We start from the raw sequence: 12,894 nt of genomic DNA, 5'->3' as shown, positions 1-12,894 counted from the left end.
ACCCAAAAATCCTAATCTAGCCCCATGCACCCACCGTTTACCATCTGGAGTTCCCCCAGAGTGGGAAGAATCTCAGGAAGGGGAAATAAGAAATACATATTAGAAAAATACTATCATAGCCTCTCTGGAATATGAGCCAGCACCACTTGGGTGTTTTCCCCTACTCCCACAGCCAGAGCACCTGCACTGGCCAGACTCTCAAGGACAGGGCCTTTATCAATGAATGAGCAGTTGGATAACTCTACGGGGAAGACACAGAGAACTTGGGATGAACTGTTTGTAGACCTCATTTCAGACTCCCCTACCCCCACTTCCCAAAAATGAAAATAATGGAGAGCCTGAGATTGTATTTGAGGGGGGGGACCAGGGAACTATCCAAAGAGCTTAGGGAGAGAGCATTGAAGTGGCCAGAGACAGCATTGCCATGGCAGAAGACACTAAGTGTGGCCTGCTGTAGCTTGCCTCAGTTTCCACCCTCAATGAGGTCAGAAACAGCCCAGTCGAGAAGAAGCCACTCTGCTTTACAGTAGTTTATCTCCCTTTAATAAAACCTTCTGAAATGAGCACTTATACAGTGATTTAAAGGCTCTTATCTAAGAGTCTAGATAAAACTTAAGTTCCAAAACAAAAGTCTCTAGGTGCCAGCAGCAGCTACTTCAGCTGTAAGGCATCAGGCATCTCCACTGCCTAGAGAGCGCTGAAGTCTTTCCCCTGCTTGTTCAGGAACTCTCCCAGGCCTTGCTGCCTAATTTGGGCTCCCTGGCAGTTCCTCTCCTCAAGAGCTTCCTTCCCTTTCTCCTTGTCTAACTGAAATCCTTAACCATGTTCAGATGCTTCCCTGTCTAATTAACTGTCTCCCAGTTACTCAGTGAATTAATTACTCCCATTCCCTTTAGGATTGCCACCTGTCTAATCACACAAACCCAAACACCCTTGTCCCGCCCCTTCCCCAAGCTTCTCTTATCTTGCTTCTTCCCCTACTGCCTCTTTTCTCCCAGAGACTCTAGCAGCTTTCCTTAGGAATCATAGAATCATAGAATATCAGGGTTGGAAGGGACCTCAGGAGGTCATCTAGTCCAACCCCCTGCTCAAAGCAGGGCCAATCCCCAATTAAATCATCCCAGCCAGGGCTTTCTCAAGCCTGACATTAAAAAATTCTAAGGAAGGAGATTTTACCACCTCCCTAGGTAACGCATTCCAGTGTTTCACCACTCTCCTAGTGAAAAAGTTTTTCCTAATATCCAACCTAAACCTCCCCCACTGCAACTTGAGACCATTACTCCTTGTCCTGTCCTCTTCTACCACTGAGAATAGTCTAGAACCATCCTCTCTGGAACCACCTCTCAGGTAGTTGAAACCAGCTATCAAATCCCCCCTCATTCTTCTCTTCTGCAGACTAAACAATCCCAGTTCCCTCAGCCCCTCCTCATAAGTCATGTGTTCCAGACCCCTAATCATTTTTGTTGCCCTTCGCTGGACTCTGTCCAATTTATCCACATCCTTCTTGTAGTGTGGGGCCCAAAACTGGACACAGTACTCCAGATGAGGCCTCACCAATGTCAAATAGAGGGGGACGATCACGTCCCTCGATCTGCTCGCTATGCTCCTACTTATACATCCCAAAATGCCATTGGCCTTCTTGGCAACAAGGGCACACTGCTGACTCATATCCAGCTTCTCGTCCACTGTCACCCCTAGGTCCTTTTCCGCAGACCTGCTGCCTAGCCATTCGGTCCCTAGTCTGTAGCTGTGCATTGGGTTCTTCCGTCCTAAGTGCAGGACCCTGCACTTATCCTTATTGAACCTCATCAGATTTCTTTTGGCCCAATCCTCCAATTTGTCTAGGTCCCTCTGTATCCTATCCCTGCCCTCCAGCGTATCTACCACTCCTCCCGGTTTAGTATCATCCGCAAATTTGCTGAGAGTGCAATCCACACCATCCTCCAGATCATTTATGAAGATATTGAAAAAAGCGGCCCCAGGACCGATCCCTGGGGCACTCCACTTGACACCGGCTGCCAACTAGACATGGAGCCATTGATCACTACCTGTTGAGCCCGACAATCTAGCCAACTTTCTACCCACCTTATAGTGCATTCATCCAGCCCATACTTCTTTAACTTGCTGACAAGAATACTGTGGGAGACCGTGTCAAAAGCTTTGCTAAAGTCAAGAAACAATACATCCACTGCTTTCCCTTCAGCCACAGAACCAGTAATCTCATCGATAATCTAATCGATAGAAGGCGATTAGATTAGTCAAGCATGACCTTCCCTTGGTGAATCCATGCTGACTGTTCCTGATCACTTTCCTCTCATGTAAGTGCTTCAGGATTGATTCTTTGAGGACCTGCTCCATGATTTTTCCAGGGACTGAGGTGAGGCTGACTGGCCTGTAGTTCCCAGGATCCTCCTCCTTCCCTTTTTTAAAAATTGGCACTACATTAGCCTTTTTCCAGTCATCCGGGACTTCCCCCGTTCGCCACGAGTTTTCAAAGATAATGGCCAATGGCTCTGCAATCACAGCCGCCAATTCCTTTTGCACTCTCGGATGCAACTCGTCCGGCCCCATGGACTTGTGCACGTCCAGCTTTTCTAAATAGTCCCTAACCACCTCTTTCTTCACAGAGGGCTGTTCCCCATGTTGTGATGCCCAGCGCAGCAGTCTGGAAGCTGACCTTGTTCGTGAAGACAGAGGCAAAAAAAGCATTGAGTACATTAGCTTTTTCCACATCCTCTGTCACTATGTTGCCTCCCTCATTCATTAAGGGGCCCACACTTTCCTTGGCTTTCTTCTTGTTGCCAACATACCTGAAGAAACCCTTCTTGTTACTCTTGACATCTCTCACTAGCTGCAGCTCCAGGTGCGATTTGGCCCTCCTGATTTCATTCCTACATGCCTGAGCAATATTTTTATACTCTTCCCTGGTCATATGTCCAACCTTCCACTTCTTGTAAGCTTCTTTTTTATGTTTAAGATCCGCTAGGGTTTCACTGTTAAGCCAAGCTGGTCGCCTGCCATATTTACTATTCTTTCGACACATCGGGATGGTTTGTCCCTGTAACCTCAACAGGGATTCCTTGAAATATAGCCAGCTCTCCTGGACTCCTTTCCCCTTCATGTTATTCCCCCAGGGGATCCTACCCATCCGTTCCCTGAGGGAGTCAAAGTCTGCTTTCCTGAAGTCCAGGGTCCGTATCCTGCTGCTTACCTTTCTTCCATGTGTCAGGATCCTGAACTCAACCAACTCATGGTCACTGCCTCCCAGATTCCCATCCACTTTTGCTTCCCCCACTAATTCTTCCCAGTTTGTGAGCAGCAGGTCAAGAAAAGCTCCCCCCCTAGTTGGCTCCTCTAGCACTTGCACCAGGAAATTGTCCCCTACGCTTTCCAAAAACTTTCTGGATTGTCTATGCACCGCTGTATTGCTCTCCCAGCAGATATCAGGAAAATTAAAGTCACCCATGAGAACCAGGGCGTGCGAACTAGTAGCTTCTGCGAATCTCCCTGATCTTTGTAGGCCCTGTCTTGGGGCTCCTCCACAGGACCCTACTCTGCCTTATGTGGGTTCTCCTACCTGACTTCCAACCTGTACAGGTACGTTTATGCTGAATAAAAGGTCGGCAGTAAAGCCGTAGCTGGCCCAGGTCAGCTGAGTCAGGCTTGTGGGTCTAAATATCGCTGTGTAGACATTCCGGCTCTGGCATCCTCACCCCTTGTGGGACCCCAATGCTCAGGCTCCAGCCTGAGCTCAAATGTCTACACTGCAGTTGTACAGCCCCACAGCCCAAGCCCGAGTCAGCGACCCAGGGCAGCCATGGGTGTTTAATTTCTGTGTAGACACACCCTATGAGCCCTGTCTCGGTGCTTTCCCCACCTTCATCCCCCAGGAGCCTATCCTGTGGGTTCTTCCTGCAGGAGAGTCCTATCTTCTCTAGAATCTTTTCCCCATAGACTGTTCCCAGCTCTATTTAAGTAGTCCTCTGAACCTGGAGTCAGTCACTACACCATTATGCCCAGCTGGCATCACTAATTGCCCCGAGTAGCTATCACGGGCAAGTCTGAGCCCACCTGCCTTAAAGGGCCAGCCTTTGGCAGCATCCCTGACAGTATTGTTCTGTCTGTTTCCATTTTCTCATGGGTTCCTTGCTGGCTGCTTAAACTGCTGAGGAAGTCTCTGCACCTCAGCCTCCCGGTCCTTGTTAAGACTTTCTCCCTTACTTTCACAAATATTATGCAAAATACAACATGCAGCTATAATTTTAAGCAAAAAACTCTGCAGCCTCCAACCTAGCCCATAAATAGTGCCACCTTCCTTTAAGGTAGCCAGCGCACACGCCACTGTCATTCTGCAGCTACTATAGTTATAGTTAAACAGCTCCTACGTTCTCTCCAAGTAGCCTGTGAATGGCTTCCTTAGCCAGGGAAGCAGAGGATAAGCCAGGTCTTTCAGGATAACTGGAGCAATTTCTCTACCATTAATGTCCATGGTGATCCTGGGGATAAAGTCTCCTTTATTCATTAGGGCAAATAGAGGTGAGTTCCAAAAGATTGTGGACCTTTCCAGATCACTCTGCATTTATGTTTGTGAACCAGCTCTGGTGGTCAGCCAGCTCTTGGAGAACCATGGAGAAATATCCCTTTCTGTTGATATACTTAGAGGCCTGATATGGGAGATAAATGATAGGCACGTGGTCCCATCTACTACCCCAGTACAGTTTGGGAACCTCATGCATGCAAAGCCATCAAAAATCTGAACATTAACAAGTTTTGTAACCTGATGCAACAGTACCTTATGCATGGTATCACATACCTGCATGACAGTGGTTCCAACGGTTGATCTTACGGCAAATTGGTTGTTTACAGACTGGCAACGTTCAGGGATGGCCAGATTCCAGAGAACAATGGTGACCCACTTCTCAGTGAGTATGGGGCACCACACATTGGTATGCTTTGCTGCAGCTCCACGGCCACTTCAGCACAGATCTCAAAAAAGGTTGCCTTTACCATATTGAAATTCTTTTGTCACTGATAATTATCCCAGGTCTGCAGAACAAACCTTTCCCACAAATTAACACTAGTTCCCCAAGCCCAGAAAGAGTGCTGCATTGTTTGAAGTGGCTCCAGGAAGAGCTCATGTAGTAGCAATTTCTCAGTGGGCTTCTGAGCTTCCTCATCCTTTCTCCGCTGCTGCAGGACTCACTGCTGAAAGTTGAAAATGGTGGTAGCCTGCCCAGAAAGAGAAGACTCATTGGACAAAGGGAGCAGAATCATGGGATTCTTTTGATTTGACCCCAAGTCCAGAATTCGCCACTGGCTTCGGCTTACATTATGCATCTCTCAGTGCGCAGTGAGAAAAATCCCGGCATGCGCACAGCTCACCAGCAAAGCTAAGGACCATGGGATATCCTCCCACAATGCCACCTGCTTAGTTCACACAAAGTCCCTGCTGTATATTCACAATGATGCAAATTGAAAGAGGGCACAGCCATCCTGTGTGCACGTTATCACTATGGCTTATGTATTACGCACCAACTAGTGTGAGTCAACTCAGTGAGAACTAAACTCCCTGTGTAAACATGGTAAGAGTTACACTGCTTACATCTGCTGATTAAAAAGAATCTGTTGTAGAAAGGAAGAAAAGGAAATGTAATTGAGGGGAAAATTACTTAGTAATACTTTTGGTGGTAGTAATTAGGGCTGCAAAGTGTTTAAAAAAATTAATCAGAACTAAAAAAATTAATCGCACTGTTAAACAATAATAGAATACCACGTATTTAAATATTTTTGGATGTTTTCTACATTTTCAAATAAATTAATTTCAATTACAACACAGAATACAAAGTGTACAGTGCTCACTTTGTATTTATTTTTGATTACAAGCATTTGCACTGTAAAAAAACAGAAATAGTATTTTTCAATTCACCTAATACAAGTACTGTAGTGCAAACTCTTTATCATGAAAGTTGAACTTACAACATGTAGAATTATGTACAAAAAAACAGCATTCAAAAATAAAACAGTGTAAAATTTTAGAGCCTGCAAGTCCACTCAGTCCTACTTCTTGTTCAGCCAGTTGCTAAGACAAACAAGTTTATTTACATTTCCGCCTGGTTCTTGTTTACAGTGTCACCTGACAGTGAAAACAGACGTTCTCATGGCACTGTTATAGCCAGAATTGCAAGATATTTATGTGCCAGATGCACTAAAGATTCATATGTCCCTTCATGCTTCAATCACCATTCCAGGGGACATGCATCCATGCTGATGACGGGTGATGTTATCTGCTCGATAACAATCCAAAGCAGTGCGGACCTACGCATGTTCATTTTCATTATCTGAGTCAGGTGCCACCAGCACAAGGTTGATTTTCTTTTTTGGTGGCTCGGGTTCTGTAGTTTTTGCATTGGAGTGTTGCTCTTTTAAAGGCTTCTGAAGACATGCTGTACACCTCATCCCTCTCAGATTTTGGACAGCACTTCAGATTCTTAAACCTTGGTTCAAGTGCTGTAGCTATCTTTAGAAATCTCACATTGGTACCTTCATTGCGTTTTGTCAAATCTTCAGTGAAAGTGTTCTTAAAATGAACAACATGTGCTGGGTTATCATCCAAGACTGCTATAACATGAAATATATGGCAGAATGCAGGTAAAACACAGAGCAGGGCATATATAATTCTCCCCCAAGGAGTTCAGTCACAAATTTAATTAATGCATTATTTTTTTAACGAGCATCAGCATGAAAGCATGTCCTCTGGAATGGTGACCAAAGCATGAAGGGGTATACTAATGTTTAGCATATCTGGCACCTAAATACCTTGCAACACTGGCTACAACCGTGCCAGGTGAATGCTTGTTCTCACTTTCAGGTGACATTGTGAACAAGAAGCAGGCAGCATTATCTCCTGCAATTGTAAACAAACTTCTTTGTCTTAGCGATTGGCTGAACAAGAAGTAGGACTGATTGGACTTGTAGGCTCTGAAGTTTTACATTGTTTTGGTTTTGAGTGCAGTTATGTTACAAAAAAATCTACATTTGTAAATTGCACTTTCACAACAAAGAGATTGCACCTCAGTACTTGTATCAGGTGAATTGAAAAATACTATTTCTTTTAAAAAAAAAAAGGAGTACTTGTGGCACCTTAGAGACTAACAAATTTATTTGAGCATAAGCTTTCGTGAGCTACAGCTCACTTCATTGGATGCATTCAGTGGAAAATACAGTGGGGAGATTTATATACACAGAGAACATGAAACAATGTGTGTTACCATACACACTGTAACGAGAGTAATCAGGTAAGGTGAGCTATTACCAGCGGGGGGGCGGAGAAAAACCTTTTGTAGTGATAATCAAGGTGGGCCATTTCCAGCAGTTGACATGAACGTCTGAGGAACGGGGAGGGGAGGGGAATAAACATGGGGAAATAGTTTTACTTTGTGTAATGACCCATCCAATCCCAGTCTTTATTCAAGCCTAAGTTAATTGTATCCAGTTTGCAAATTAATTCCAATTCAGCAGTCTCTCGTTGGAGTCTGTTTCTGAAGTTTTTTTGTTGAAGAATTGCCACTTTTATGTCTGTAATCGAGTGACCAAAGAGATTGAAGTGTTCTCTGACTGGTTTTTGAATGTTATAATTCTTGACGTCTGATTTGTGTCCGTTTATTCTTTTACGTAGAGACTGTCCGGTTTGGCCAATGTACATGGCAGAGGGGCATTGCTGGCACATATCACATTGGTAGATGTGCACGTGAACGAGCCTCTGATAATATGACTGATGTGATTAGGCCCTATGATGGTGTCCCCTGAATAGATATGTGGACACAGTTGGCAACGGGCTTTGTTGCAAGGTTAGGTTCCTGGGTTAGCGGTTGTGTTGTGTGGTGTGTGGTTGCTGGTGAGTATTTGCTTCAGGTTGAGGGGCTGTCTGTAAGCAAGGACTGGCCTGTCTTCCAAGATCTGTGAGAGTGATGGGTCGTCCTTCAGGATAGGCTGTAGATCCTTGATGATGCATTGGAGAGGTTTTAGTTGGGGGCTGAAGGTGATGGCTAGTGGCGTTCTGTTATTTTCTTTGTTGGGCCTGTCCTGTAGTAGGTGACTTCTGGGTACTCTTCTGGCTCTGTCAATCTGTTTCTTCACTTCAGCAGGTGGGTATTGTAGTTGTAAGAATGCTTGATAGAGCTCTTGTAGGTGTTCGTCTCTGTCTGAGGGGTTGGAGCAAATGCGATTGTATCGTAGAGCTTGGCTGTAGACAATGGATCGTGTGGTGTGGTCTGGATGAAAGCTGGAGGCATGTAGGTAGGCATAGCGGTCAGTAGGTTTCCGGTATAGGGTGGTGTATATGTGGCCATCGCTTATTAGCACCGTAGTGTCCAGGAAGTGAATCTCTTGTGTGGACTGGTCCAGGCTGAGGTTGATGGTGGGATGGAAATTGTTGAAATCATGGTGGAATTCCTCAAGGACTTCTTTTCCATGGGTCCAGATGATGAAGATGTCATCAATGTAGCGCAAGTAGAGTAGGGGCATTAGGGGACGAGAGCTGACGAAGCGTTGTTCTAAGTCAGCCATAAAAATGTTGGTATACTGTGGGGCCAGATCAGCAGCACTGCTATGGGTACCTGCATGGCCCAGCAGTATGCCTACAGTGAATGATGTCTATACATTCAATGAAATAGATTTTACAGGGACATTGAGCCATTTGTTTAAAAAAATAGGGACAGCTGTCATTAAACCTTTTAGTTTTTAATGGGAACTACATAGTAGCCACTTTTTGTACCAGCTATCCTGGTCCCGGATCTTCATCAGTGGAGGTCACCTTAATCTTCAAGACTCATGATATCAGTTACCTAGTTGTCACTGTTTTTCTCATAGATCACTTAGTAAACCAGCTACTCTGTCCTACAAATTTTTCTCCACTCTGTCTTGATGAATAACAGATCCTTAGCCTGTCACCTCCTGCTATTTAAGTTTTGTCTCTGTTCCAACTTACCGAACAAAATGGTCTTCCCAGTTTCTGCCCTAGTCTGTTTACTAGGAAGGGGAAGTACTGGTGGTACTTTATTGTCATTAAAATGGAGATAGGACAAAAAAAATCTACCATTAGATTGTCTTGTATGTCTCTGAAACCTACACAATTCAACAGATCCCAATTCAAAGTGCATTCAGTTAAATGTATAGCATTTTTATGAACAGAAAGAGAAGAGAACATCTCCTTTGAAGAAAAGAAAATTTGGCTTTTCCTGCAGTTATTCACCAAAGTATCATAAGTTGGATACCTTCTACTTTCTGGACATACCCTATGGGTGTTGCTTTCTTGGAGCAGTGGTGACTTCCTGACTTTCTCCTATCCTCCTAGCCAGATATGTGGTTTAATATTCAAATACCATCAGTCATTAAAATACAGAAAATAGAAGTTCATTACCTTCCCTTTAATTTCAGTCAAAACTCTGGAATGCCCTACCCTGAAAATAAGTATTTTGGATAAAAGCAATAATGCGTATAGTTGATTTGCTTAGTCATGACCTACCTGTGTGCAGATTTTATTCCATTTTTTTGAGTATTAAGAAAATCACAACTGGAGAAAGAAGATTCCTTCGATCAGGGTTCGTTAATTGTGGACTGCAGACCAAATCTGGCCTACCAGATGCTTTTGAACAGATCCCGAAATCTTTTTATGTAATTGTTGTTGTTGTTATTTTTCTGTTATTTTTTCTGGAGTTTGGACCTTGATAAAAAATAATTGATTACCCTTGCCTTAGATCCTTATTTCCTGAGAAAGCAGGAGATGCAAAAAAATTCTGCACTCTAGTTAGGTATTAGTGCAGCCTGCTAAGCTGTGACAGAAGGAAATAACCCTTTAGTGCAGAGAGTTGGATATAAAGATACAGAAAATACCTTTTCAGGTAATAAAACTTTTTTCTTTTGAAGGACTGAAAGGGGCAGCATGGAAAAAAATGCTGAACTGTGTCGGTAAAATCTTTTAGATGGTGTATATATATTCCCTAGCAAGAGCTGTTTTAAGTCCCGTCAGGTGGCCAGGTTGGTTGCTTAATTAATTCTGAATCACCTCAGTCTTATTGTACATGCACTGAGTGAGTATTATGTTCAAATAGTGAAAGTCCTATTATGTAAGCACTACACAAAGTCACTCTTGGGAAACTGAGAGTCTCTCGCTTTTCCCTCAGTTTTTTGTGTGAGAACAAACTGTAAGACAAACACTGCTGTTTAATCACATTAAAGAGCCAGTGGAGATAGTTGGATTTTTACAACTGAGGATAAGAACATTAAAATGGAAAAATTCCTTGTGTTCAGTCTAATATGCTGTATTTGTTTCCTTGTGATACATGGTGACTTATGGATAGTCAGGGATTTGGATCAGGACAAGATATAAGAGGACTGGAGACATTTAACATTAATTTATTGGTACTGTTGCTATAGACACATGATAATTACTCGAGACAATCTGATACTATCCATAAAAGAAAGGACCCAAACTTAATATTTTGAGAGTCTGGAACAGAGACTGTATAATAATTCCATTTAATTGAATACCTCCTCATTCAGTTGTACTGGGTGATGGGGTAGGGTGGTAGTCTCTGATGTGCAACAGATCTGTCTAAGCGCTTCTGTAGCCCTTGCCACTATGGGGTTGGAGCACCTTGGATGGCATAGATGTCCCCAGTTAGTAGAGGCTGATCATCTGCTGCAGAGTCCAAGATTTTATTTTATATTTTGAAGACTACATTGATTAAAGAGTAGGCCTGTAACTGGCAAAAAAAAGATTGCATTATGGTTACAGAAATAATTGAAATAAACGTATATTTGATATTTTGGGCAAGGAAGCCTGTATCTTCTGTTTTCTCAAAGGTTTGGGCCAATATAGGACAGAGTTGATTGGTTTATTGACTGTAAAACCCTACCGGGAATCTGTCCTCTCCAGGCAATTTGCCTCTGTGAGGGGATTTGATGGCCTCCTTTTATTTTCTCAGTTTGAATGGGTGTGCACTCCCCCATGGAAAAGCCTGGGATGTTTTTGGAAGGGACTCTTCAGGAGTGGTTGGAGATGATCACGCTTCACAGCTCTCTGTCCTTTGATCCATTAATCCTCAGTCTTTTTGGATGAAGCTGATGGGGTTTTTCCAATTCTGAAGGTATCTGCTTTGTTTGAGAGTTTTCCCCTTTCATTCTTTCTACTATCCTTTTATAAGGTAAGCTTCCCTGTTCACTGCAATCTACTCATGGGTAGATATAACAGTCAATTTAACGGTATATATTTAAATTGGCCATCCCAGTTTGTGAGCAGCTACTACATAGCCTTGATGCCAAAGCTAGACAGTTGGGAGGTGGGCAGTGGTTCGTCAGTGTGAATTTAGGGCTAATGAAAAGTGTTAGATTGACAGCACTGTTTATCTACATCCTTGTAGTGCTCACAGCTCCGACTGGTGCCTCTTTCTCAGCTCAAGTCCCAAACTTAGATTATATTATCTGCTTATTATAAGTAAAATTCTCAGTTCTTTCTTTGTAGCACTTTCTAGTGTCTGTCACTTAGAGTTGATACTTCATGGTATCTTACAGAGAGAATTTAAAGAGATATAGACTTCTTGGTTTTTGTTGCTGCTGCTGTCTCTTGTAATTACTGTAGCTGCTGGAAGCCTAACATAAAACGTCCAAGTCTTAGCTATTATATAAAGAAAGAGTGGTGCAACTATTCCTGGCATCGGGGACTATTGATTTACTGCAGTTTGTCAATGTTATATGGGCATGCTGCTACGTCAGTGGTGCACTCTATTGTTTCAACTGCTGTGGCCTTTTATTTGATCCTGGCAGTGCTTGCGTCAGTGATGCATATCATTGCCTGTGTGATGTCAAAGTGTGGGTGTTCAGTTACAGAGACATAGTTAAACTAATGTGCTGCAGTAAATCCTGAACACTATTTCCTCCTGGGAATAACAAAGAGAGAGTGATTCATCCTTGTTCACATTAGACTAATGCTAAGTATAGCAGTGTTCATGACCTGCAGCATCCACACAGATTAGTATCACAACTACCACAGCTTGCTAAACATGGTGTCAAAATAGTGTTTGTTTAAAAAGAGGTATTTATATGTACCTGCTTCCCCAAGGGTTCACTGATTATCAGCTAAAGGTAAACCCTCCTAATCAGAAAATATATGGTTAAAGTAATTCCTTAAAACTTAATTCTGTTAATTAAAAAGTAAAAAGCTTTCAATTATAAGAACTTCTGTAAATAATCACATCAGATTATGTAGAATTTAATAGATTGGAAAAAAAATCAGAGTATACATCATGTAAAACAGTAAATGAAGTGTTTCTCTGTGGGGTATTCCACTGAGAACAGTTGTCATTTTCTCCTTTAAAATGAGCTACTTTTACCACTTGTTTTGACAAGCTTTTGAATCCACTTGTAGTACATATTTTAAAAGACAAAAATCTTATCACAGAAAAAGAAGTTCAGTGTTTACAAGAACAAATCACTGTGCTGCATACCTGAAGCTTCCCTTTTTTCCTTTCTCAGTAAGTCATGTGGTGATGATCATGTGACTCGGTCAAAGGAGCTTTTCCTCAACCAGCAAAAAACGAAAGCATTCTCCCAATTAAAGCTGCTAACGTGTCCAACCTTGGATCACTGGATCTTGTTTACTCTTCTGCTATTGCAGTAAAAACAAAATGAGTGGTAAGATTTGCTGACTGTATTTTGAAAGAAAGTTCTGCTTTTATGTTAAAACATGAAAAGCATTACATAAATCTAAACTCAGCCTGTGTTTTCAGCAGATGCCAGATATATAATAGCTAAAAAAGGTAGAAAAGGGTTGGTTCATTTAAACATAGATCTGGTGGTATGTAAAATTGTGAATTGTCTTTATGGGTTCAGTAGATT

General features: G+C 42.7%; 1 protein-coding gene across 10 annotated transcripts in view; it reads left to right on the top strand.

Moving 5' to 3' along the window:
* The window catches only part of FNDC3A (fibronectin type III domain containing 3A), a 207,363-nt gene that overhangs the window by 127,142 nt on the left and 67,327 nt on the right, over nt 1-12,894 (top strand). Inside the window, exons 2-3 of one of the 10 annotated variants that reach the window (XM_048849852.2) lie at nt 10,986-11,147; nt 12,532-12,690. The exons of 8 other annotated variants lie outside the window; for them this stretch is intronic. In XM_048849852.2, the coding sequence (XP_048705809.2) occupies nt 12,684-12,690 (7 nt within the window). In that variant the 5' untranslated portion in view covers nt 10,986-11,147; nt 12,532-12,683. The remainder of the gene's footprint in view (nt 1-10,985; nt 11,148-12,531; nt 12,691-12,894) is intronic. One more of the 10 variants, XM_048849862.2, reaches the window with a different exon arrangement.

The sequence above is a fragment of the Caretta caretta genome, chromosome 1 (genome assembly GCF_965140235.1).
Source record: "Caretta caretta isolate rCarCar2 chromosome 1, rCarCar1.hap1, whole genome shotgun sequence".
NCBI classification, from domain to species: Eukaryota; Metazoa; Chordata; order Testudines; family Cheloniidae; genus Caretta; species Caretta caretta.
This window is presented reverse-complemented; position numbering and strand designations above follow the sequence as displayed.